Raw genomic sequence first — 24,892 nt, forward strand, 5'->3', positions numbered from 1 at the left:
ATCAGGCTCCGGGAGGGGCAAACCCTCTCACCACCGCCCTCCCATCTCATCACCAGTCCCTTGCCTAATGCAAGAAAAGACCAACACTCTGCCCAGCTGGCGCATTTATTAGCATTAAACACAAGACCCTCCTCTTCCCGCATTGCAGGAAACCACGCCCACAAAGTCCCAGGCCCCTGAAGCAGGCGCCCTATGTCCGATTTCTGAAACAAGCTCTCAGGCCTTGGCGGTAGCCTGAGGTGCTCCCAGGGCTGTGAGCTGCTGAATTTTCTGGCTCATCATCTCCATGACAGCTGTGGGAAAAAAGAAGAGTCAGACCCTGGTCAGGAACTAAAGGGGAGAACCCAGAGTTAAGGAAAAGTGACAGGGAGACAACCAACTACAGTTAATAAAACTTTTAACACAGTGATCCACTGTGGAGGGCACACACAACACAAATTTAGAGTCTAAAATGTGTCAGTAAATATGAAAACCACTGGGATATAAAAACGAACAAAATACAGTATTCAAATGAGTCAGATATAACCAGAAAATAACGTGGAAAAGATGTCTGCCTTTAGAACAGTGGTTCTCAATCCTGACTGTATAACAGAATCACCTGGGGAGCTTTTAAAAAAACATTGTTCCCTGGAATCCCTGCCACCCCCGCCCCCCCATTGACTTACGGTTGATCCTTGAACAACAGGGGTTTGAACTGTGCAGGTCCACTTATTCGGGGTTTTTTTTTTTTCAATGGTAAATTCTACAGTACTACATGATCCACGACTGGTTGAATGTGCAATGCGGAACGGAGGATATGGACGGCAGACTGTAAAGTTATATGCCGATTTCCTTCTACTTCACCAAGGGTTGGCACCCCTAACCCGCACACTGTTCAAGGGTCAACTGCAGTTGGTTTGGAGTGGGCCCAGGTTCTCTTTTTAAACTCTCTGGGTGATTCTTAATGTGCAGCCAGGGCTGTAATTGCTAGCAGTTAGCTAGTTAGGGCTATATTTCTTTGCCGGGTGTTCATTTACATGCATCTTCTCCCTCATCCCATCCACACTAAATAGGAACTCAAACACAAAAACAAAGACATGATTCCCTTTCTGTAAATTTCTCAAGCACGGAATCCAGGAATCTATAAATAGTGGGTATATATTGCACAGAATCTAAAGAATAACACATCAAGACGCCAAAGAGAAAACCATGGTTTTAATCCAGCAAAGGGGACATCCCCATGGATCACAGTGCAATCCCTGTTTATTATGGCTGTAGAAAGGGTTCAAAGAGGTGCCCAAGGCCAAGCTTACCCTGTTTCATGGCATGCTTCTCCTGCAGAGCTGGCTGGATTTTCTCCATTTGCTTGGTGAGAAAGTCTATCTTCCTCTTGAAGAAGTCCCTAGCATCCTCAGCCGTCTGCAAGGTCAGAGGTGAATGAGGGGTTAAGAGGAGACCCCATTCTGCACTCTAGAACTCCCCTTCAGAGAGGCATCCATATGCTTCCTTCCACTCACCTTCTCTACATAGTAGCCAGTTCCCACATCGATGAGCACGTGTTCCACATCATGCAGCTTCCCAGGGACATACATCTGAGAAGCAAGGATTAAGGGAAAACTAGCCCAGCATGAGTCATGATTCCCTGTCAGCTAGTGTGCTTGACCTCCTAAGGCCCTTCTTTCTAAAAAGCTAGAAGGCAGGAATTCCCTGGCGGTCCAGTGGTTAGGACTTGGCACTTTCACTGCCGGGGCCCAGGTTTGATTCCTGGTTGGGGAACTAAGATCCGGCAAGCCTCGGGGTGCAGCCACAAAAATTTAAAAATAAAAAGCTATATGGCCCAAGGACCAAATAATCTGGAGGCCTACAAACTCCAAATGCAGAGAGACAGGGAAGTTGGTTCCTTATGGAGAAAATCACATATGCTGATCCTGCCCTCATCCCATCTGCCACCTTCCAAGCAGTTCTTGCAGTTCTTCCCATTAGCCCTTCCAGAAAGACTAGAGTGATTTTTTTCCTGTTGCTGTTGAGTAGTTGAGTGAAAAGGCAGCCTCACTTTCCCTTTAACACTCCCAAACATGAATTAGCTAATTCCTGATGAATTTAATGTTCATTATTTAAGCAATCCCTACTACACTGCTATTCCTGTGTTTCCCTTTCAGCCTGTCAGTTCTCTGGTACAGTTTACAGGTGCCTATTGTCATAACTTGCTCACTCAAGTAAAACATTCAACAGGTAGACACAATCCAGGTTTCTTAGTAACAACAGTTTAGGAATAAGAGCCACAGTTGAACTAAAATTGAGGATTAATAAACAGAACCAACACCCTTGTTTCTGTATCCTCTCTTCTAATTGCTTATGTTTTCTAAGTTATTAGTAGAACTGTAAACCACCAGTTTTACTTCCCTATTAGGTTATATCCTCAAACAGCAAAGGGAAATAATCACACCTCAATTCTACATACACCTGGGTGCTCACAAAGCATTAGCTGGATGTTGGCTCCGGGTTAGAGAGCAGAGCTAGGAAGCGTGTATAATAGTACTCTCAGAACCATCCGAGCACTCTGGAGTAATTAAAACCTCCCGTCCTTCTTGGCAGGTTAGGTGTGAGGAGAAAAGGCGAGGGCAGGGTAGCAGTTCCTGCAGAAAGGATACAGAACTCGTCAGTGGGACCAGTAATTCTTTCCCTGTGAAAGCAATTAAGACAAACAAATGGGGGAGGTTGGCAGCTCCAACGTTTAGACATTAAAGGGAGTTTCAACACGGCACAGCACCTAGAGACTGTACAAAAAGGACGGAAATAGGGACAACAGGAGCAGAAGAATGTCCTGGACATTTCAATTCTAGGTAAGCAACATGCAAAGGGCTCCCGTAGCTAGTATACAATACATGATGGACTGCTCTCTCGTCTCAGGTAAGGAAAACTGAATTAGGAGGCGGGAAGAGAGAAGCCGGCTCGCAACATCCCCCAGGTTGCCTTCACACGCCTACCCCGTACCCTCGTTGCTTTTGTTCAGCACGTTCAGACAGTCCTTGGCTTCCACATACTTGGTCTGTACCACCTTGAGCTGGGCAATGGACGTGGACAAGAACTCCACTTCCTACAGAGGATGAGAATAAGGGTCAGTGTGAGGGCTGGCGGGAGAAGGGGGCACAGCCGGAGAAGGGGCGGGTCCTGGCACCGCGTGGCGGTTTCGCCTGGGAAGGGAAGCCTCCCCAGCTGGGGAGGAATGGAGTGGGGCGAGGGAGTACCCGTGGTGGGGAGGGATGTGACGCGGCAAAGCGGTGTCTCTGGGGCCCATCCCCACCTGGTCCAGCTGGTTCTTGAGCATTTCTAGCTGCGGCAGAGTCAGCTCGGTGATATTAACCGACTGCGCCATGCTGGGAAGGACGACTTATGAAGCTGAAGCCGGCCGGGCGAGCAACGCTCTAGCCATCCTCTGTGCATCTCGATGGCTGCGTCGGGAGGCCTCGCTGCGCCAGACGTCTCTATGGTCCTCCGTCCCGGAAGGGAAGGAAAGGCTGGTTAGTCTCTGTGACTCCCATTGGAAGAGAAAGGGTGGAGGCACTTTATTTTCTCACAACGTCCCAAGCCTAGCGTAGTCAAGTTGTAGCAAACAGGAACTACGCTCAAGGAACCTAACCATAACCACAGCGTTGTAAAGCAATGTATGCTACTCCACGTAGGTGGTATAAATCTAGTGACAACAGGCAAGGAGGAAGCCTGTGAAGTTCTCCGAGTCGGGGGGAGTAGCACTGTGAAAGGAATGCTTTGGGCAGATGAAGCGGGAGTCTGGCGGTGGAGAGAACACAAAGGAGGCCCGTTATCAACTAAAAAGTACAGCAGTGGGTTTATTAATCAGTGCAGTGTGCTAAATTACCATGTGCTAGAAGTGAGGGATACATAAGAGTGTTAAGATACGTACTTCTGGGGGCTTCCCTGGTGGCGCAGTGGTTGAGGGTCCGCCTGCCGATGTAGGGGACACGGGTTCGTGCCCCGGACCAGGAAGATCCCACGTGCCGCGGAGCGGCTGGGCCCGTGAGCCATGGCCGCTGAGCCTGCGCATCCGGAGCCTGTGCTCCGCAACGGGAGGGGCCACAGCAGTGAGAGGCCCGCGTACCGCCAAAAAAAAAAAAAAAAAAAAAAAAGATACGTACTTCTGAACTTAATCTAGTTGGAGAGATAAACCGTACATCAGCATCAGAACCCCCCAGAATCTGCTGCTAAAGTGCATGGCACTAACAAGTGTAACAGCTGTTTGTGGGGAAAGGACAGCAGCCTATAACATCCGCTTAGGAGGGGGGCAAAGCAACTGAGGCATTAAACTTGTGTCACTCCCAGGATACCTGAGGGCAGGAAGACAGGATAGACATGAGGGTACCTGGCCAAGACACTCTCAATGGATCTGTCTCTACCTTTCCTTGGGCCTTTGTCCCCACTTAATAGCATTTTGATGCCCCTCTCTCCTTCAGCTTTGTCTGCTGAGGCCAAGACAGGCCCAGCTTTGTCTGTTGGTTTTGCCTTTCTTCCCAAGACTCTCAGACTTGAACTCCTGCAAGCTATTCTTATCTATTTATAGTACTACACAGTAGGAAGCCAGCAATAGTCTTATCTTCAAATGTTCTCAGAGGAACTACACAAAACAGGGTTTAAGTGATGTATCTTTATTATATTAAAAATTAAATCAAAAGGAAATGTTGCATATAAAACACTGGGGAAAATCATTTAAAATATTTATCGTAAGGGCCAAATCTAAGTTTGGAGGTAGAACAGTCACATGGCTTCTATCAGCAACAGGAGAGCTCCAAGGGGGTCACTGCAGGGAGACAGGCAAGCCATAGGCTACAGGTGCAGCCCCAATAAGATACTTGAGTCGGGGAGCCTGGCGGGCCTGGCTGACATAGTACAGAAGTGGGGCTCCTGGGCCTGCTCCAAGCCAGCCCTGCAGCAAAGCCTCTGTGTAGCGGTCAATGTCACGGTCAGTCACATCCCAGAGGTTACCTAGAAACAGGGGGCTGGGAAAAGAGAAGGAAGAAATACAAAGTAAGGGTCTAAAACAGAACACCTAGGAAAACACGACTGGTGGTGGTGGTGGTGGTGGTGAGTGAGTTGAGAGGGATTAAGCCAATGAGGAAATCGACCCATAGTTCCAGGAGGAGGATAGAGGATGGCAAAGGGTTAAGGGCCCAGGTATGCCAGGGAAGTAGGGTGGGAGGAAGGAGGTGGGGCACAAAAGAGGAAGGATTTAGGGTTCAGACCTGGGAAAGCACTTGGGATGGGGACCTAGGATGGACTTTGCCCCTCGAGACTCACCAGCCAGCCATGATATACTTGAGCACGATGCCAGCCCCCTCCAGGTTTCCGTGCACAGCCAGGGCTGCACTGCTGCAGCCGAACAGCAGGGCCACCGCCCGGCAGCTCAGCCGCAGGACAGCCTGCCCATCCAGGAAGCGGGCACCAGCCCCATGCCCTGCATAGCTGAGGCAGAAGGAGGCGAGATGAGCCTGACCTAGCAGGGCCAGGCCTCTGCTGTGTCTCCAGAGGTGTCCTGAGCCAGTCAGGGGCTCCAAAGCCCCAGAGCAAACCGTGGTGATACCCACCCTGTGGGACTGTCCCTCCCCCCACCTCCCTGCCCTGAGCACTCACATGTACAAGTCACGCTCCGCCAGGGCCGCCTGCACCTGTTCTGGGCTCGGCACCTCCCCGACCACCCCTTTCCAGCCAGCTTCACTACAGGGAAAAGGTAGGAGTAAGAAGGGTTATGGGGCAAAGAGGGCAGAAGGAACAGTAGGGAGAACGTGGGCTGCAACATTTGATTCTGGAGAAAAGGACATTTGCCCCTGTGTTGTGCTACCCCTCCCCACCCTGCTTCTTACTCTTCTCCCGCTGACCTGCTAAAATGAGCTCGGAATTGCTCCTCTGTGCTTGACAGGTTATTGTGGGGATTCAGGACGTAGAAGGTACTGCGAGGATCCACACCTTGGCTCAGCACCGACGAGGCCCCGGACTGATGGGGAGACAGTGGTGATCAGAATCCTGGTCTGGCCCAAGGGCCCAAGCTCCCACAAACCCCAAGCCCCTTTCCACAGCTGATCCATTCCTAAGACCTCCTTCTTCTCTTCCCAGGTTTCTCTACCTTTTCTTGCCCAGTCCCCAATCACCCCCAGTCCCCACTCCCTGAACCCCGCACCTCTTTGATGATGGAGTAGCTGAGTAGGAATCGGAAGGAGGGCAGCCGAGTGACAGGCAGGGCCCGGAGGCTGGGCATGCTCTCCCATGGGAGCTTCTGTAGGTCCTGGGCAAAGAGCACTCAGAGGTTACTGTCCTGAGCCAGGGGTACACAGGAGTCAGAAAGGGCATGGCGGCGAGTAGCTACCCACTGCCCACCAGGCGCTGCCCCTCCGGCCCCTGGCTCCTTACCTTGTCCAGCACCAAGACAAGATGCCTACTGCTTGGTACCGTCTGACCCTGTAGACGCTCTACTGCCTCACTCAGGAGCTCTTGGGCTCGTTCTGGCAGGGCTGGGCACAGCCCATAAGCCAGGGCCTGAACGTCCTGTGGGGTGAGGGTACTGGCACCGCTGAGCATGATCTGCAGGGGAACAGTGGTCATTGAGTACCATAGCTCCCATCTCCACCCTCAGTGGCAGGTGGGAAAGTTAAGGCTACCTTCTTCCCCTTCCCTGATTGCTCAACTCACTTTCAGCAGAGTGGGGTCAGGATACTTCCAGCCACATTCCTGCAGCAATTCTTGTAGACGGGAGGCCTCCTGGGCAGGGCCGGGGTCCTCACTGGATGGCAGCAACAGCCTCCGCCAGCAGCCCAGCACATACTTCTCTAGGGAAGTGGTGAGAACCTGAATGCAGAACAGAGCTGTCAGTCAGAAAGGAAGCTGAGTTTCTTTCCCCACAGGCACCGACATGTTGGAGACGAGGAAATGGGTCTTCCAATAAGTGGATGTGCCTTAACTTATCCTACTGCCAGTCATAAAAGGCAAGAAGCGAGAAACATTTTTTCATTTGTTGAGACTCTGGGGGAGTATAGATAAGACGATTTGTAGGGGGACTTCCCTGGTGGTGCAACAGTTAAGAATCTGCCTGACAATGCAGGGGACACGGGTTCGAGCCCTGGTCTGGGAAGATCCCACATGCCGTGGAGGAACTAAGCCCGTGCGCCAAAACTACTGGGCCTGCGCTCCAGAGCCCACGAGCCACAACTACTGAAGCCTGTGCGCCTAGAGCCCATGCTCCGCAACAAGAGAAGCCACCGCAACGAGAAGCCCGCGCAGCACAACAAAGAGTAGCCCCCGCTTGCAGCAACTAGAGAAAGCCCGCGTGCAGCAATGAAGACCCAACACAGCCAAAAAAAAAAAAATATATATATATATATCTATATATCTTTAAAAAAAAGATGATTTGTAATAAATCACACTACGTTTTGACAAATACGAACAGGTGGGCAAAAGCTAAAGCCAGGAAGTGAAATGAAAGCTGTGGTCGGGAGGCTGATACTTGGGCTTAACTTCTTTTTTTGTACTTATCTTTAAACATTCCATTGCCATAACCCCTTCCAGTCTCAGACTCTTGTTTAAAGTGCTTCCCAAGTGACATAACTTTTTATTTAGGCCTACACTTCCAGAAAGGACTTGAGGTGGCTCAGCAAGAACCTGGGACCCCTGAGAGAGAAGATATTCCTAGGGCAGGCCGATCCCACCCCACGCTGGGGACACACACCTCCATCCTGCGGTCCAGTTCCAGCCGCCCCGTCCACCATTCCCGCTTGTCAGTACAGCTGCTGTTCTCTTTCTGTTCCTTCTGGATGGCATCAAACTCTTTCAGGGCTGAACTCACAGAAAGCTGAGGGAGATGGGGTTGTAAGAGTTCTGCTTGTCCACGTGACCACCATCTCTCCATCCCCCAGCCACAGCTTGACCAGAAGCCTGCCCCAGCCCAACTTTGCTCCCCAGCCCAGAAAACCTACCTTGTTCTGGGCAGTGGGGATCTGCACAGTGACTGGGGGATTGTCTTTTTCCAGCCGGGTCAGCAGGAGGGTGTCACCCATGGTTCCAGGCTGGAGGGTGGCCAGGGCCAACACACACACGGTCACCCCTGACACACAGGACGTGCCCAGAGTTATTTCAGCTGTTACAAAGAATTCCCTTCCCTGTCTTCTGCATGCAATCCCTGTCCATCACTCAAGACAACTCCTAGAAGATTTCCCTGGCCACTGGAGTTCAAAGGTGCTCTCCCTTACCCTAACAGCTCCCTGTAGTCAGAGACCATGTTTTGTATTTATTTGTGTCCCTACAGAAACTAACAACCACTACCCCCCACCACTCCCCACATACAGTGAGGCACTCAAATCATCCGTGAACATGTTTCGTGTTAGCATAGGAAGACCCATGACACTTGAACCAACTTACCCCTAAAGAAAGAAAAACACTGAATTTGCTGGTAACTCAAATTGAGATTCAAAAAAAAAAAAAAAGAGGGGCTTCCCCGTGGCGCAGTGGTTCGGAATCTGCCTGCCAATGCAGGGGACACGGGTTCGAGCCTTGGTCTGGGAAGATCCCACATGCCGTGGAGCAACTAGGCCCGTGAGCCACAACTACTGAGCCTGCGCGTCTGGAGCCTGTGCTCCACAACGGGAGAGGCCGCGACAGTGAGAGGCCCGCGCACCGCGATGAAGAGTGGCCCCCGCTCGCCGCAACTGGAGAAAGCCCTCGCACAGAAACGAAGACCCAACACAGCCAAAAATAAATAAATAAATAAATAAATAAATAAATAAATTAGAAAAAAGAAAGACTTCTAGATTTAAGGTATGTCTGTTTGGTGAGAGGTACAAAATGTCTAATCAATGGAAAATTTATGATCCTTCCGTAAGGATCATAAACGTGTGTGTGAACTAACTAATGCCTTAAACTCCTTCACCCAACTCTTCCCTAAGAAGATGAATAAAAGAACAGCAGAGGCACTGATGCCTGCCGCCATACCACTGGGGATCAGAGCCAGGCGCTCCTGGAAACTCTCCTTCTCAGGCTGGGGGAAGTGGCCAGATCCCGATGCTCTGAAGGAAAAGAGGCGCTGGATGCGGGCCAGGGGTATGTCTCCAGGTCTCTCCTGGAGGTTCAGCCCCTGCAGCTGCTCTGCTATTTCAAGCGATCCTCGGTGCTTCTGGGCCTTGCTGCAGGCAACACAAGAGGGGGTGAGTTCTGCCTCCTTCAAAGTCTGGACCACTCCCCCCAGTCTGTCCCAGCACAAGCCTTAGGGATGGTGGGCACTCACCTGAGCTGCCTGTGGAGGTGGATGAGCAGCTGGTGGCGACAGGTGATGGAGACAGACTCGGTGACAAGGCAGGCAGTGGCGTAGGGATCCCGGTGGCCCAGGCACAAGGCCAGGAGGCGGCAGAGGTGAGCGTAGAGCCCACTAGGAGGGCAGTGACTGACCCCACGGAAAGCAATGCTTAGTGAGTCACAGATGGAATCCAGGATAGAGAGACCTAGAGGAAGGTCAAGACACCGATGAATCCCCGACTTCCTAACTGATAGGAACTTTCCAAGAATGAGTGTCTGTCTCCTCTCCCACGTGGAAAACAGCAGCTACCACTTATGAAGGGCAGTGTGCCAAGTGGGGAGCTACGCAGTTTACATGCATCAACTCTCTCCATCCTCCCCAAATTCCACCTTACGGTTAAGTAAATTGAAGCTCAGAGAGGTGGAGTGACTAGAGTTCAGCTAGTAGACAAAGAGTGCTAGGATTCAAACCCAGGTTCAAAGGCTGCCAGATCCAGATGGTCCAAAACCAGAACCAAGGACAGTAATGGAAAGGCACTGGGATCAAGTGATCACACCTTTGTGGTCAGCATACTTACTGACGGCTACGGGGGCCGAGGGGAGTCGGAGCAGAGGACCAAGATCCTTGTCTCTCTCCTTGTCTGGGCCCCGGACGGGCAGCTCTTCTTTGCTGGCATCCCGTCTCAACACCTCACATTCTCCTATGGATGAATCGAGCCCTGGAGCTGGGGCTCGTGACAACACGACTTTCCTGTAGAGTTCCCTCTTCCTGCCATCCCCTTTGCTCTCCCTTCTAGGGTCTGGTCCCAGAGCCAGCAAAAGAACTTTCTTCCTGTTCCATCTTTGGCACCAGTTATTTCTCATGTTTTGGCCCCAGGGCAACCCCAAAAAATCATGGACCTCTATTTTCCACCCTTGCCATCATACCTGAGGCTGAGTCTTCCCCATCAGGGCCCCTGAGGATCTCAAAGCTCATTTCCATCTGCTTGTCAGTCAGTTCCTCCTCAAGGATGGTCCTCATCATCTCGGGGCCCAGCTCCTCACAATGTCCTGATGCCAGCTTCTTGACCCTCCGGCTTCTACCACTGAGGCCAGGGTGCCCAGGGGCACTGCCTTGGGCGGCCACCGAGTTTGTCTTCACGCTCGGGCCCTTCCTGGCCCGGCCCCGGCCCCGGCCCCGGCCGCAGCCCCGGGAAGCAGTGCCCCGTCCCTTGGGTCCCTCTGCAAGCCGTGCCCCAACTGAGACAGGGTCTTCCAGGTCACTGTCATCACTGAAGTTCACCTAGGATGGTGGGAAAGGGAGAAGGGCCAAATGACAAGACATTGTCCGCCAGCAGGTGGCGCTGTGGAAGCGCCATCATAGAGGCCCTTGGGGAAGATTTAAGAATCAACCTCCCAGGTATTAGGCCACACTCAACCAGGGGCAGTAACCCTGGGTTGTGGAAGGAGGGAGAGGAGGAAGGAAGAGAAGATAAGGAGGATGAAAAGGGAAAGGAACCGTATAGAGTGAAGAAAAGTCCCTTCTGTCTGAAACAAAGATGGACTTGAACTAGGTCTTGCTGTGGAAGATGTAGGGGTCCTGCAGTAACAGGAGAGCTTAAGGTTCCCCACCCCAACCCCCGCCAGCCCTAGGAAGCTATTCCAGAGACACCTGCTCTGCAGAACTCTTCTGCAGGATCACCCCCACTCAACACCAGTACCACCTAGCCACAGTCCCATCTCACCTTGAGGCGTGTCTGGGACCTCTGTTGTACCCTGGGGGCCTTGGGAACCTCAGGCTTGCTCTTTGTAAGGAGGACTTCCTCAAACACAGTGAAGGGGACACGAGGGCCACCCTGCCTGACCCGGCCTGGGGGCTTAGGTGTACAGGGTGGTCCTCCACCTTCCAGACCTTTCAGAGAGGTATTTGAGAGCGGCAGGGTAGCAGAGACCTCTTGCTGGCGTCTTCGTCCACAATGTTTTTGGCTCCAAGGCTTAGAGTGTTCTGAGCCTGCAGGGGTCTTTACTGATGGTGGCTGCCAGCCCCAGGAGCTCGCAAAAAGTCGAGGAGTGCAGCAGCTGAGGCTAGCCAGCTTTGCAAGGGCCTGAACCAAGAGCAGGTGGGCTCGCCAGGGCTCCAGGTGGGGTATCCGAGCCACCACAAACTTTAGCCCCAACTCCAGGATCTTCCCCAGGCTCTTGTTTGACGGCTGGCTCAGCCCCTCCAGTGTCAGCTGTGCGTATGCCTGAGCCGAGATCTCATCGAAGAGGCCCAGGACAGGAGAGGGGGGTGCTTTGTGATTCAGGGAAGCTTGTAGAGCTTGGGTGAGGCGCTCACTGGCTGCGGGGCAACACTTCAGCACAACCTGCAGCAGATCCAGGCCCTGGGCCTGATGGCCCATGGCCAGCCTCGCGCCCGCTGTGATCAACACCCAGCGCAGACAGACTGCTGAGAGGACAGGGCAGGCACAGAGGGAGCAGTCACAAGTGGGCAAATGGGTCAGGAAGCCAGGGCTGGGCTGGGGCTTTGTTTTCAGGATTGGGGAGGAGTTAGTAGAAGGTGCTACAGGGCCAGGCTCCTTGGCCACGGTGGCCACCAGCTCCAGGTCAGGGCCTCTTAGAACAAGCTCTTCCTCTGGAAGCTCTGGAGGATGGGGCACCCAGGCCCGCTGCTTCCCCTTCTGCAAGTGGACCTTCTTCACAGAGTCTGGGTGTTGCGCTAGTCCGACAAACTCTGAGGGAAGAGTGGAAAAAGAATTACAAAACTGGGAGAAATGATACCAGTGTGTCCTGAGCTACCTCAGCGGCCAACGACCTACTAACTGTTCATATACGTTACTGTACTAACATACTAAATATTAGCATCCTTGCTATTTTTTCAATAAAATCCTAACATTTTCTGCCCTTCTAACAATGCATCAGCACAGCCCACAGAGCCCCCGTATCTGCAGCTCAGAAGGCTGCATGGCTCAGGCCAGAAGGCCGGCACCCCGAGGCCCAAGTCTTAATCCTGTCTCTGGCCCCTGACTAGCCCCATGATCCTGGCCTCAAACATTGAATTTCTCAATTTTCTGAGTTTACAAATGAAAAAACTCTATGTTCCCAACTCAACTTTCCAGGATTTTGTGTGGGTCCAGTGAAATACTACAGGTAAAAGTGGTTGATAAGGAAAAAAAAAAGCACCATAGATACAATATTTTATTATTAGCTTAAGTCCTTCTGAGGATGCTACATTTGTGCTGCCCCATACAGTAGCCACATGTGCGGCTACTGAACACAGGAAGTGTGGCGAGTACCTAAGGCACTGAATATTCAATTTTATTTAAATTAAAATATATTAGTACTGGGAATTCCCTGGCAGTCCAGTGGTTAGGACTCAGTGCTTTCACTGCAGGGGCCCGGGTTCAATCCCTGCTCCAGGAACTAAGATCCCGCAAGCTGCATGGCACAGGCAAAAAAAACAAAAAAAACCCCAGAAAAACAACAACAACAACAAAAATATATATACATATGTATGTATCTATACGTGTGTGTGTGTGTGTGTGTGTGTGTATGTATGTATATATATATATATATATATATATAAAAGCACTGAAAACTAGAAGCAGGTAAGGTAGTCCTGGACAGCCCATCTGAAGGAGGGACACCAATGGTCTGACTGAAGTGAAGGGAGCTTTGCCCTGGGACAGAAGTCAGTCTGATTTAGAAGAGAACCTAACCTTGACATGTAAAGCTGTGTTGCGGTGCGTGCATCACTCTCACCACCACCCACGGGCATAGGGGCCGGGCTGCTCACCTGTGCAAGACTCGAGCAAGAACAGAACCTGCTGCAGGTCCGACTGACAGAGGTCGATGTCATTGCGCGCCAGCTCCAGCTCCCCCTTCAGCACCAGGAACAGGGCACACCTGGTTGGGAGAGAAGATGACGACCCATTAGTGGAATCCTTTGTTTTCCTGGAGAGTCTTTTTTTAAAAAATAAATTTATTTATTTATTTGTTTGTTTGTATTTTTGGCTGTGTTGGGTCTTTGTTGCCATGCGCCGGCTTTCTCTAGTTGCAGTGAGCGGGGGCTACTCTTCATTGCGGTGCACGGGCTTCTCATTGTCATGGCTTCTCTTGTTGCGGAGCACGGGCTCTAGGCACACAGGCTTCAGTAGTTGTGGTATGTGGGCTCAGTAGCTGTGGCTCGCGGGCTCTAGAGCACAGGCTCAGTGGTTGTGACGCACGGGCTTAGTTGCCCCGCGGCATGTGGGATCTTCCTGGACCAGGGCTCGAACCCATGTCCCTTGTAGTGGCAGGCAGATTCTTAACCACTGCACCACCAAGGGAGCCCTCCTAGAGAGTCTTTCTGCCCCTTTCCCAGGCAGAGCCATCACAGTCTTTTCCAGTGTCCAGAAGGCCTTTAATTCCTAAGGCTGACTTCAGGCACTCCCTGACAAAAACCCTCTACACTCATCTCTCAAACCAACTCACCCTCGTGCCTGAGGACAGGATTTCCCAGACCGAACTCCTCACCAAAAGGATCCTCCAGGCGAAGAGATTTAGGGAAACATTGTATACTAGATCTCCCTTCTGGAGATTGATAATGTGTGTTAGCATACTGGAGGACATGGTAAGTCCTACAGGAAATGAAAACATCTAATCTTGATTAACTCAGCATTTCCCACTTGTTCGCCATGGAATGCATTCTTCCACCAACCCGTCCAAATATAACATGTTAATCTGTGGAACAGTTTGGGAACCCACGGTCAAGGTCGTAGGCACTCAGGTTTGGGAATCGGCATCCTCTTGGGCCCTGTACTCACTGGCGCGGTATCTGCAGCTTTGTTGTAAGTTTCAGGGCCTCCAAGCAAAAGGCTTTGGCTTCGCTCACACTACCCAGGTGGACCAGGCGGGAGACCAGCTTCTCCGAGCAGCTTAGCACCTCAGTAAGAACCTGCCATTTTTGTACCAGATTTTCACCTGTAGCAAAGGAGAGAGACGAGACCATCATCATGTGGAACCAGGACCCGCAGCCTGGATCCTCTGCAGACATAACTGCCAGCCCCGCCATCTAGCCTGTTCCTTCCACCTTAGCTCTCCCCTCGGACTTACCGTAGTCCAGAAATGGTGTCTCCACAGCTGTCTTCTGAGCCGAGAGCACATCGCTGCCCATGAGCAGGAGGATGATGCTTCGGAGGAGCTTGTGGGCGTCGATGAGCGCTATCTCAGGTGTCTGCCAGCCTGCGCAAGCGTGGGGGGAAGGGGGGAGTGACAAGAAGGGAGATGATGTGGCCAGAACTTCCACCACCTTCAAACAGTAAGAAAGCAAATGCGAAGCATGCTCTCACCCTCTCCCTCCACACTCAAGGCAGACAGAGCTAATCAATCACAGAACTCTCTCCCCCGAGGCCACATGGAGTCTCAGAACCCTTGTCAGTGTCGTGTTCAGGGCAGTCACTGAGCAGTCAGTTAGAGTCAGCAAGCAAACTGAAACTCATCTGCTATCCCAGGCCTGCTCTGGGCAGCTTCTAGTTAGGCTCATCCACGCAGCTGGACAGCAGAGGGGACGAGGGCAGAGAAGAGCTGACAGCAGACAAACCACACAAGGAGGGCCATCCACCCTCTTCTTTCACCTTGGGCACAGAGCTGCTCCCACAGGGAGGCCGAGAGGCTGCCTGATGAGAGGCTCAGGTAGACTGCCACAAGCTGCAAGGCCTGGACGCGCAGCAGGTACCAGGCCTTGGATGGCCTCTGGAGGGCAGGGTCCCGAAGCACAGACAGCAGCAGAGAGGCACCCTCAGCCACCTGGGGGGAGGGGGCAGGGGCGGAGGAGAGCAGTGAGTGAGGCAGGATCGGCAATTCAGAGCTCAAGGTGCCCCTACGGATCACGTAGCCCAAACCCCTGCTTTTCAGATGATAAAAGCTGGAGAGCAAACCAGAGCCTGAAAGGGCAGGAGACTCAGCCAAGTCACACAGCTAGTGTGTGAGGAAGCCCAGCCTTTTGGATCCCACTGGATATCCAGTCGAGGGCGCCAGTGTCATCCCAGTTTCTAGTCACGGGACAGACTTTCCCCCTGGCCCCAGAGGGAGCTGGAAAAGGATGAAAAGGATGGAATGGCTCCTAGAGAAGCACACGTGGACGATCCACGGGAGAGGGCAAGGCGAGATGTTTCTGCTCCTCGGGGCCATGAACATTCTCCCCAGCTCCAGGGAAGCCTCAGGAGCCAGACAGGTTATCTGGAGAATCCTAAAATCCTTCCCATACCCAAGACCTTCGGGGATCAAGAAAGTGAGAAGCACCTTCTGGCAAGCACAGTAGAGTTGACTTCGCAGGAGGTCACAGGTCAGGGAAAGGAGCAGGCATGTATCTGTGGTGCGATCCAGAAGCTTCAGACTTGATTCTGCCTCTTCCAGGTACAACTGAGGAAGCAATCGGGGGTGCGTGAGCATGCTGGTGAGGAGAGGCAGCCGGACTCTCCAAATTAAAGCAGATTAAAGCATCTGCAAGCAAAATGTTGACCGTGTCCAATTAAATATTAAATTATTTCAAATATTGTAGTCTACGTAGGAATTATTCTCTCACTCACTAAAATGCTCATTTAGTACCTTTCTGTTAACCACTAAGCCAGAGAGACAAAGCTGGATAAGCTGTAAGCAGGCCCTTCCATGCAATAGCTTGCAATGCGGGGGCGGGGGGGGGGGCGTGGGCACCCAGGACCCAGGGAAAGTGGTTGATTTTACCCTTGAAGAAGGGGACATATAAAATGCTTTATGAAGGAGACAACTGAGCTAGACCTTGAAAAGGAAGTATGGGTTTGCTGAAGGAAAATAAAGTTGGGGCGAGGGTGCATTTAGGGTGAAGGGTCTACCACAACCAAAGACAGCGGGGTACGTATGAGGAATATAAAGTAAGTGGTACAGATTAGCATAAAGTTCATGGTGTGGAGCGGCGAGACAAAGAGTGAACCAGAATATAGAAGGTGTGCAATCCAGAGTAAAGGATCTGGACAGTATCCCTCAGGTAGCGGAGAAGCCAATGTAATCCTTTAAGCAGGAAAAGAGATAAGATCAGATCTGTGCCTAACATGATGCCGCTAGTAGCCGGAGTGGAAAAGGGAGGAACTGGAGGCCAGGAGACCAGTTAGAATACATTGTTAACAGCCCTAAGTGAACAAGAAGCATCAACTGGGACAACAGAAATGGCTGGGAAACCCCGGATTAGCAGCGTATTGCCAGTGCAGACTAGGTAAGACTGAATGAACAGTTGGTTTGGCAGTGGGATGGAGAAAGATGCCTCCTCTCCCCCAGCTGCGTCCCAACCACTCCACACTTTACCATCCTTCAGCCAAATGTGGCACGGAAGGCAGAGAAGCCACTCCTTCAGTAGCCTACCTTCTCAGAGGACAGCTGGGTCACCGAAGCCAGGTCCCCCTGCAGCCCCAGGCTAGCGCGGCTGGGCACTCACCTGGGCGTAGCTGGGACAGCCGAGTGTCAGGAGGAGCTGGGTGACGTGGCAGGAGGAGCCGGCTGCCTTCGCGTGGTCCTCCAGTCTCTGGGAGACGATCCGTATGAGCAGGAAGACCTCCAGAGCTCGCAGGGGCTGGGAGGCCAGGAGCAGCACATTTACCCAGCTCGTGCTCAGCCTTCATTTCTAGCCCCTCCTCTCCAGCCCTTTGGGACCTTGGTCTGACCTGAGGGCCTGGCTGGAATGTGGCCACCAGACGGAGCAACCACTGGCCATCCTCAGGGAGCCGGAGAGGAGAGCAGCGAGGGCGTCTGCAAACCCTCCTACCCCCTCACTTGTTTGAAAGCCCACACGCCAGTTGTCTTCAATAGCCAGGATTTCCTGAGCGTTTGCTACGTGCCAGGCACCGTGCCAGCTCACTTTATTTTCAGAGCAACCCTAACCCTAATCTTACAGACGAGGAAACTAATAGGTTAACATATGTTAAGCTGCCTGTCTAAGTTCACATAACACGTATGTGGTAGAGCCGAGACTCAAATCTAGGGCTCAGGCAGCTTCCCAGGCTCCTCCTGCTAGGAATATGAGCTAATGCCCACAGTGACAAAGATCCTCTATGTGCAACGTCCTTTTTCAGAGGTTCCTAACATGGGGTCCAGGGAAGAGCTTCAGGGAGTCCTTGAAACCTGACATTGCATGTAAAAATGTAAAATTGTATCTGTAGGCATTTATGTATTTTTTCTGAGTATACAGGTCTCAAATTATCTGACAATTACCAATAATTATGGCTACCGTTTGAGTATTCCGTTTACACACACCATCTTTCACGCATTATCTCACTGAATGCTAACAAGGCTATGAGTTAGTAGTATTATTACCCTCATTTTAGAAATAAGGAAATGGGCTTGGAAGGTTAAGCAACTTGTTTAAGGTCATGTACTAGTAAACGCTGGAGCCTGGATTTAACTCAGGGAGACTGGTGACACAGCCCACACTGGATGACATGACTTCTCAGCAAGGACACAGGCCAAAGAAGGTGAAGGAGCTGGGTTTCTGGCCCGTGTCAATGCCCTGCCCCGTTACCTTTGCCACCAGCTGATAGAGGGCCGCTAGGATCTGTAGGGAGGCTGCTGTCTGCTGCAGACACCGCACAGCGGGGGCCTGCCCCTTTGTAAGCACCTCCTTCCACAGGGCCAGGGCTTGGTCCAGGCATGTGGACTGAGCTGTAAGTCAGAAGAAAGGGACCAGCCATTCTCTCAGTGTGGGCATCTGGGGAAAGGTGGTCCTCTTCCCCATAATGGCCTCTGCCCTTGTGCCCGCCTTCCACTCCACAGGGCAGCCTCCCTCACACCTGGGGCACCCACAGGAAGCCACAGAGGAGGCCCCATCCCACCACACTACGTTCACGGTCCTCACCAGCATCTGCAGCCAGGTTGAAGGCAATGTTACTGTATAGGAAACGATCTTCCTGGAGTTTATCTTCATAGTTCAGGTCATTGACTTCAAACTCCTCCAGGTTACGAGGGGCCTGGGCCCTCCGATCCCGCTCAATACCCTGGATGGGGCGACCAGGGTGAAAACACGGTTGTCACGAGCCTACTGGGGCCCAGGGAAAATAAGCCCTGTATCCAGTCCTGCTCAACCCCACAGCAGCCATGCTCACCTCCTGCATTTTGGCCTCCAGGGTACAGATGTAGAGCCACAGCAGGGCCTGTGCTTTATCATCCAGAAGCCGATCCTCGGCCTGGGCCTCGGGCCTCACAGACTCCAGAAGCTGCAGGGCTTCCCGGATGGCATCCAAGGCAGAGCTACAGGGAGAAGACGCACTTAAGCCAGGCTACTGTGAGTGCCTGCCACGCTGTCCTGGGAAGGGCCTTCTGCAGCACAGCTGGCCTCATCCTTTGAATTGAGTTCCCATGACCACAGACTCAAGGGAGTGCTCAGGGACGTGGAGAGGGAAACGGGCTGCAGGAAGGGTAAGAGGAGCTAGGGCAAGAAGCAAGAGTGGCCTTCCCAGGCCTTCCTCCTCACCAGTCGGTCTGCTGGGCAAAGTCGTGATAGCAGAGCACCTGAGCCAGTTCCACCAGGTGGGTGGCTCGGGCCCAGGCCCCGGCCGGAGTTTCCTCGGGGCTCAGCTCTAGCAGGTCGCAGATGACATTGAAACGTTCCTGCCCCGTGTTGGCCCGCACCGCCTTGTAGGTCCGCAGCTCCTCCCTGAGCAGGACGGCCAGGGTCTCTGGGTCCCAGCCACTCAGGCTGTCTCGCAGCGTCCTGAGAGAGGGCAGGCTCAGCACCGGGGAGCCCATGAAGCACGGCGCCTCTGCCCCAGGCCAAGGAGTCCCCGCCTCAGCTTGCTGAGAGCTCAGTTTCCAGTGGGGAAAGCAAGAGCAATTGCCTGTCACCGCTGTCCCCCCAGCTACCCAGCACAGTGGCTGGCACACAGTCGGCACTCAATCCATAATGATGAATGGAGGAAACAGTGCCTTTTTCAGACATGAGGATGAATGTGACCATGAGTGCCAAAGCAGCCCTCTCCAGGGGATAAAAATGGTTGTCCCCTCCCCACCAACTCACTTCAGCTGTAGCTCCTTGTCTCCGGCTCTGGCTGCATCCATCTTGACCCGGACCCAGAAGGTGACTGGCTCAGTCATGTGTTTGGGGCCACAGGGCTGCAGGGCTGCCAGCCACAAAGTCACCATCTTGCAGCCCTGGGCCTGTTTACCCAGTTTCTTCAAACTCTCTACGTGCAGCCGGAAGCATCTGTGCAACTGACCAGAGGAAGAAAACAGACCAAACTGGAGAGAGGAAGCAAGGAGTCTGTACCATGGGGGAGGATGTGTGTGCTCAGGGTCCTCCTGCCCCCAAGCCCGCCCCACAGACACCTAACAACTAAATATCTGGGTGCTCTCAACCTGAGGCTTCGACCCATCCCACCCATATATCCGTCACCCACACCCCTGCAAACCTGCGCCTTTTTTTTTTTTTATTAGAAGATGTTGGGGGTTAGGAGTTTATTAATTTATTTATTTATGCTGTGTTGGGTCTTCGTTTCTTGTGCGAGGGCTTTCTCTAGTTGTGCCAAGCGGGGGCCACTCTTCATCGCGGTGCGCGGGCCTCTCACTATCGCGGCCTCTCTTGTTGCGGAGCACAGGCTCCAGACGCGCAGGCTCAGTAGTTGTGGTTCACGGGCCCAGTTGCTCCGCGGCACGTGGGATCTTCCCAGACCGGGGCTCGAACCCGTGTCCCCTGCATTAGCAGGCAGACTCTCAACCACTGTGCCACCAGGGAAGCCCCTCCTGACCCTTCTCAGCAAATCACCACCTTCTCCTGAGTTGGAAAGGCGAGACCATCTTGGCCTCTTCCTTCTCCCTCGCTCACACCAGTCACTTTCCAGGTTAATCCTTGACTTCTTGCACTCACCCACTTCTTTCCATCCCTTGGGAAGCTGTTTCAGTTCAGACACCCACCCTTTCCTGCCTGGGCTGCTAGAGCCGCCTGGGTGCCTGGTGTTGTCCTTTCCTTCTGTTTATTCGCCACAGTGATGCCGAGAAGCCCAAGATACCAATCCGATACCAGGCCTCCACTTAAATCGAGAGGCTCATCAAACGAAACCCAAGGCGCTCTCTGACCCGTCTTGCCAACCCATCATTTCATGGGTATTCCTGCTTTATGACAGTGGTTCTCACTCTGGTTGCCCAAAGGACCACGTAGAGGAACTTTAAGAAAAATATCCAGATGCCTGGGCTCCAGTGCCAGAGATTCTGAAGCAATTAGCTTGGGACAGGCTTTAGAATTTTTTTTTTTTGGTTCACTCAGGTGATTCTAATGTCTAGTCAGGTTGAAAACCACTGGCCCAGGACAAGGCTAAATATAAAAAGTGAATCAAAAAAAAAAAAAAAAAGTAAACATGAAGGCGTGGTGAGATTAAAAAAAAAAAAGTGAATGAATCAAAAAAATTAAATAACAGTACAGGTGAGGTCCGGGAAACACTGCCCCAGGTACTGCTGCCAACATGCAGCTCCTAACTCTTTATTCCAAGGCAGGGTCCTGGCCAGGCCCTTTCACGCTACTCGAGCCCCTCCTCCCTTCAATATAACCTCCCTCCTGCCCTCATACCTTCTCAGGAGGCACCTCAGGATAGGTGTCTGGCTTTGCCAAGCCCAGGTGCTGACAGAGGGGCTCGGAGATGGCACAGGCCTCGGCATAAAGCTTGTGACTATAGAAGTTGTAGGCCAGGTTACTGGTGTAAGAGGCTGCAGGGGAGAGAGACGACAGCTGACCGCAGGAATGGTTCCACAGCCCTCTGCTGTTGGAGGGGCAGCAGAGAGATGCTAAACCTGTGGTCAGCTCAGCAGTCCCCAGATCAGCCAGGCACCCCCATCGCTAGGGAATGAGAACGTGACAGCTCTCCCCTTCATGCTCCAAGTCAGCCCATGCCCTCCATTCCAGGAAGGTAACCCCACACCAGCCAGCCTCTCTGCACTTGTTTTACAAGAGCCAAGTCCTCATCCCCACACAGGGCCTGTCTCTCCTCACATGCCAATCTCTGTCCTCATCTTGCTCCAAAGGTCAGCATTTTGGGGGAAACGCTCTGGCCTATCCTTTACTTCCCTCTCCTTCCCTCATTCTACTGAAGCCACAGTAGCCTCCCTGCTAGTCCTTGAACACGCCAGCCCCTCTCCTGCTGTAGGGCCTTGACACTGGCTGTTTCCTCTGCCAGGGGACGTCCTTTCCCAGTTTTCCACATGGTCAATTCCCTCACACCCTCCAGGCTGTGCTCATGTCACCCTCTCCAAGAGGCCTACTCGGACCACCTTTTTTTTTTTTTTTTTTTTTGGCCACGTGGCATGTGGGATCTTAGTTCCCCAACCGGGGATTTGAACCCACACCCCCTGCACTGGAAGTGTGGAGTTCCAACGACTGGACCGCCAGGGAAGTCCCTGACCACCTGTTTAAATGGTAATTTGCCCCCCCTCACCTGCCCTGACCTCCTAATTCCCTTTCTTTTCCTGCTCTACTTTTCCTTTCCCTCCATATTTCTGATCACTTTCTAACATGTTGTACTTCAATTATTCTACTGTTTATGGTCTTTCTCCCCCAACCAGAATGTGGCTTCATGAGAGCAGAGATCTTTGTTTTATTTACTGACATATCTAAGTACTCAGAACAGTGCTTAGCACATAGTAGGTACTCAATAAATATTCACTGAATGAATACAATTTTCCTAAGTTCTAGTTTAGGCAGCTTCTTGGCTATCGATGTAGATGGCTGGGAGAAAATAAAGGTCTTCAATATCAATACTCTGTGGGAAGAATTTTCATACTATTAATTTTTGTGACTCCTGATGACCTGTGGCCAGGTTCAACCTGATAATATGAATATGAAAAACGCTCCAAAACCTTCTAGTGACTGAACTCATTAGATTTATATGATTCAAACTAAAGGGTTATGCTTTTTGTAAAACTGAGGGGGAAATTTATTATGAAATACAAAACAGGTAAAACTAATTGATGCTGTTAGGATAGTTAGTGGTTACTGTTGGGGTGTGGGGACCAGAAGGGGGCACAAAGAGGGGTTTTCTCAGGTGTCTATGTCATGCTCTGTTACTTGACCTAGATGTTGGTTACAAACCAAGCTCACTTTGTAAAAATCCATCAAGCTGTCTGCTTATGATCTTTGTATTTTCCTGTATGTATATTTCAATAAAAAGAGTGGGGAGAAATATTCATGCCTGTTGGTTAATATATACATATACATAGTATATATACATATAGTAGATATACACAGTATATCTCTAGAGGGATACATAAGAATTGACCATATTAGCTGCCTCTGCAGAGTGGGACTTGGGTGACTAGGATTAAGCACAGTAGAGGGACTTTTCGCTGTACGCCCTTTTGTGCAATTTGTATTTTGAATCATGTGAATGTTCTACCTGGTTTTAAAAAAATTAAGTTATAAATGTTCTACATTTTCATGAAACAAATACCAAGTCAGATTTCAAAGCCAATGAGAAAAAAATTCACATCTGCTATGATAAATGAGCCTCATCACTTCTCTCCTGCTGTTAAATACAGAGATCCTTATAAATATCTTTCTCACTGCCTCCCTAAGCCATAGGGAGGTCCCACAGAACTATCCAGCTACTGCTACTTGCCTGCCTAACAAGCGATGACCCTCCCAAGAACCCTGTATCTGGGCCCTAGGACACTAACCAGTCATCCCCAGGTAGTCAGTCAGCTCTCGGCCTGACAGGCCCTGTAAGGCCTCCATCATCCAGACAACAGTAGATTTGCAACTTTCCACTAGCTGGGCCAGGTCAGCCAAATCACCTTCCTGAAGGGACAAAAAAGGTGAGAGGAAACATAATAGGTCTAAGGTGATGTCCACCCCACCTCGTGTCCAAAGCCAAAGCAACCCCAAAGCTCTACTGAGGGCAGTCAAGCAACTCCAGACCCTAGGACCTGTCCAGGTTTTTTGATTCCAGATGGTACCTGACAGCCTTGGGCAAAGTCATAAACCACCGTAGTGTAGAGGTGAAGTCCCTGAAAGTGCATCTGAACCAAAGCCTGCAGTTGCTTGGCGGAGTCCCCACAGACCTAAGGAAGGAAGGGGGAGCTTGGTTTGAGGGACAGGGAGCTCCAAGCTGAAGACTGGCCCAGAGCCCTGGAGAGCTGAGACAGCCGGGGAGTAGGAAGAAGGACATCAGGATGGGCCACTGCCCTCTCAGCGTATACGAGGCTGCTTGCTGGCTGGCAGGCATGGTCCAGAGAGCAGCTTACCAAGGCGGGAGCCAGGGCTTCCAGATCTTACCCAAGACCCTAGCCCGATGGAGTCCACAGAACCACATTCCCACCCTACCTCTAGGTCCTTAACTCACGCCATCCTGCAGCTGCCGGATGAGGCAACAGTAGCTTCCAAGAAAAGCAAAGAGGCCCAGAATGGCATCAGGTCCATAGTGCCCCTTGGTGCCTCGCTCCAGGACTGAGAGGAAGAACTGGCAGCTGTCACACAATGCCCGCAGTGCGGGTGACGGCGCCTCCATGCTGTTCTTCAGGACAGCTGATGCCTTGAGCAGAAGCTTGGCCACCGCCTGGGGTCCTCCCTCGCCAACCTGCTGAAGTTCAACTGCCAGCTGGCAAAGCTGGAGGCTGGGGGCCAGACTGGTGCTCCTCAGGTAATCGTAGGCCTTCTCCACTGCCCTCGTGGCTCTGGCGTGGTGGTGGCCCCAGCAGAGGCGACGGCAGTGTTCCAGGGTGAGCTCCAAGAGACAGAGGGCCCTCTGCGGGGAAAGAGGACCAGGAGAGCCCCCTCCCTCTCCCACCAAAGCTCTGATCACATGCCTGGAGAGCAGGTCACCTAGGAAATCAGCATCTGCTTCATTCAGACCATGCCCACTGCCTTCAAATAGCTGATTGGCAGCTACCACTCGACAGGCTGTGGGAGAAGCAAAGTGGGGAACCTCACAAGGGGTACTTTCATCCTCCAAGAGTACTAGAAAGCTCAAGGCCTTTAGCCGAGCTGACAATGCAGCCTGCCGCTCCACCAGGGCTTCTGCCCCCTTCCAAAGCAGAGAAAAGCTGCCCCGAGCCACAGCCTCATAGTCCTGGGGAGCAGCTTGTCGAGAACACTGCACCAAGCAGGTATGGAGGGGCTGAGCGACTCGGAGTGTGGCCTCTGGGATTCCCTGTGCAGCAGTGTTCCGCAGAAAGATGAAGAGAATTCGTTCCAGGTAGAGGGGTGGGCGCTGGGGTGTAGACATCAAGTAGCCATCGCAAGCCACCTCTGCCAGCTCCAGCAGGCTCCCCAGGTGCCTAGGGCAAGCCAGCTTGACAGTCAGCTGCTGGTTGCAAGCCCTCAGGATGGCATCACAAGCTTGCCTCCTCTCGGCATCAGATCGGCAGCTGGGAGAATCAGGTGGAAGCTTGGACAGGAACTCCTAGGAGGAGAAGAAGATGTGAATGAGGCTACCAAAGGAGAAAAAAAAAGATAGGGAAAGAAACTAGAAATGAGATGGCTCAAGAGTGGATCTCCTACTAATCTGTCTCTTCAAATAAGTCAAAAAACAAAACAGCTCAGCTTGGTAAGCCAGGTGTATCCACAGCCAGACAGCACTCCCACCTTCAAGTCAGGCAGCAGCTCTTCAGCCTCCTTTGGACTTCTTAGCAGAGTCCCAAAGTTGACTCCTTTGAAGCTCCTCAT

At 52.0% G+C, this 24,892-nt stretch overlaps 2 protein-coding genes across 2 annotated transcripts; both read right to left on the reverse strand.

Annotated features, from left to right (window-relative positions):
• Positions 1-89: 89 nt before the first annotated feature.
• PFDN5 (prefoldin subunit 5) lies at positions 90-3,440 on the reverse strand. Its single transcript, XM_060166100.1, has 6 exons — positions 3,284-3,440; positions 2,974-3,076; positions 2,631-2,662; positions 1,497-1,571; positions 1,293-1,398; positions 90-293 (listed from the first exon to the last, which is right to left on the reverse strand). Exons 1-6 carry the CDS (start codon positions 3,353-3,355, stop codon positions 217-219), a joined length of 465 nt encoding a protein of 154 aa, XP_060022083.1. The 5' UTR covers positions 3,356-3,440; the 3' UTR covers positions 90-216.
• Positions 3,441-4,696: 1,256 nt separating this feature from the next.
• On the reverse strand, positions 4,697-24,892 carry ESPL1 (extra spindle pole bodies like 1, separase). Its single transcript, XM_060166097.1, has 30 exons — positions 24,812-24,892; positions 23,571-24,629; positions 23,185-23,289; positions 22,906-23,026; positions 20,807-20,943; positions 19,265-19,458; positions 18,722-18,961; positions 18,354-18,498; positions 18,107-18,245; positions 17,774-17,913; positions 16,694-16,828; positions 15,529-15,648; positions 14,862-15,033; positions 14,341-14,469; positions 14,052-14,208; positions 13,043-13,152; positions 10,992-11,980; positions 10,168-10,549; positions 9,846-9,998; positions 9,260-9,473; positions 8,968-9,158; positions 7,956-8,083; positions 7,709-7,831; positions 6,676-6,831; positions 6,397-6,567; positions 6,167-6,271; positions 5,868-5,983; positions 5,623-5,706; positions 5,290-5,454; positions 4,697-4,991 (listed from the first exon to the last, which is right to left on the reverse strand). Exons 1-30 carry the CDS (start codon positions 24,890-24,892, stop codon positions 4,790-4,792), a joined length of 6,363 nt encoding a protein of 2,120 aa, XP_060022080.1. The 3' UTR covers positions 4,697-4,789.

The sequence above is a fragment of the Lagenorhynchus albirostris genome, chromosome 11, assembly GCF_949774975.1.
Source record: "Lagenorhynchus albirostris chromosome 11, mLagAlb1.1, whole genome shotgun sequence".
Taxonomy (NCBI): Eukaryota; Metazoa; Chordata; class Mammalia; order Artiodactyla; family Delphinidae; genus Lagenorhynchus; species Lagenorhynchus albirostris.

What these genes read in the sequence shown, in the direction of transcription:
- ESPL1 (XM_060166097.1), bottom strand. Translation starts at nt 24,892, where the DNA reads ATGAGGAGCTTCAAAGGAGTCAACTTTGGGACTCTGCTAAGAAGTCCA. An exon ending in GGTCCCAGACACGCCTCAAG is followed by an intron (nt 10,550 to 10,991) that starts GTGAGATGGGAC and finishes CCACCATCCTAG; the next exon opens with GTGAACTTCAGTGATGACAG. An exon ending in GCTACTCCATCATCAAAGAG is followed by an intron (nt 5,984 to 6,166) that starts GTGCGGGGTTCA and finishes TCTCCCCATCAG; the next exon opens with TCCGGGGCCTCGTCGGTGCT.
- PFDN5 (XM_060166100.1), bottom strand. Translation starts at nt 3,355, where the DNA reads ATGGCGCAGTCGGTTAATATCACCGAGCTGACTCTGCCGCAGCTAGAA. An exon ending in TCAAGAACCAGCTGGACCAG is followed by an intron (nt 3,077 to 3,283) that starts GTGGGGATGGGC and finishes CATCCTCTGTAG; the next exon opens with GAAGTGGAGTTCTTGTCCAC. An exon ending in GAAGCATGCCATGAAACAGG is followed by an intron (nt 294 to 1,292) that starts GTAAGCTTGGCC and finishes TTTTTCCCACAG; the next exon opens with CTGTCATGGAGATGATGAGC.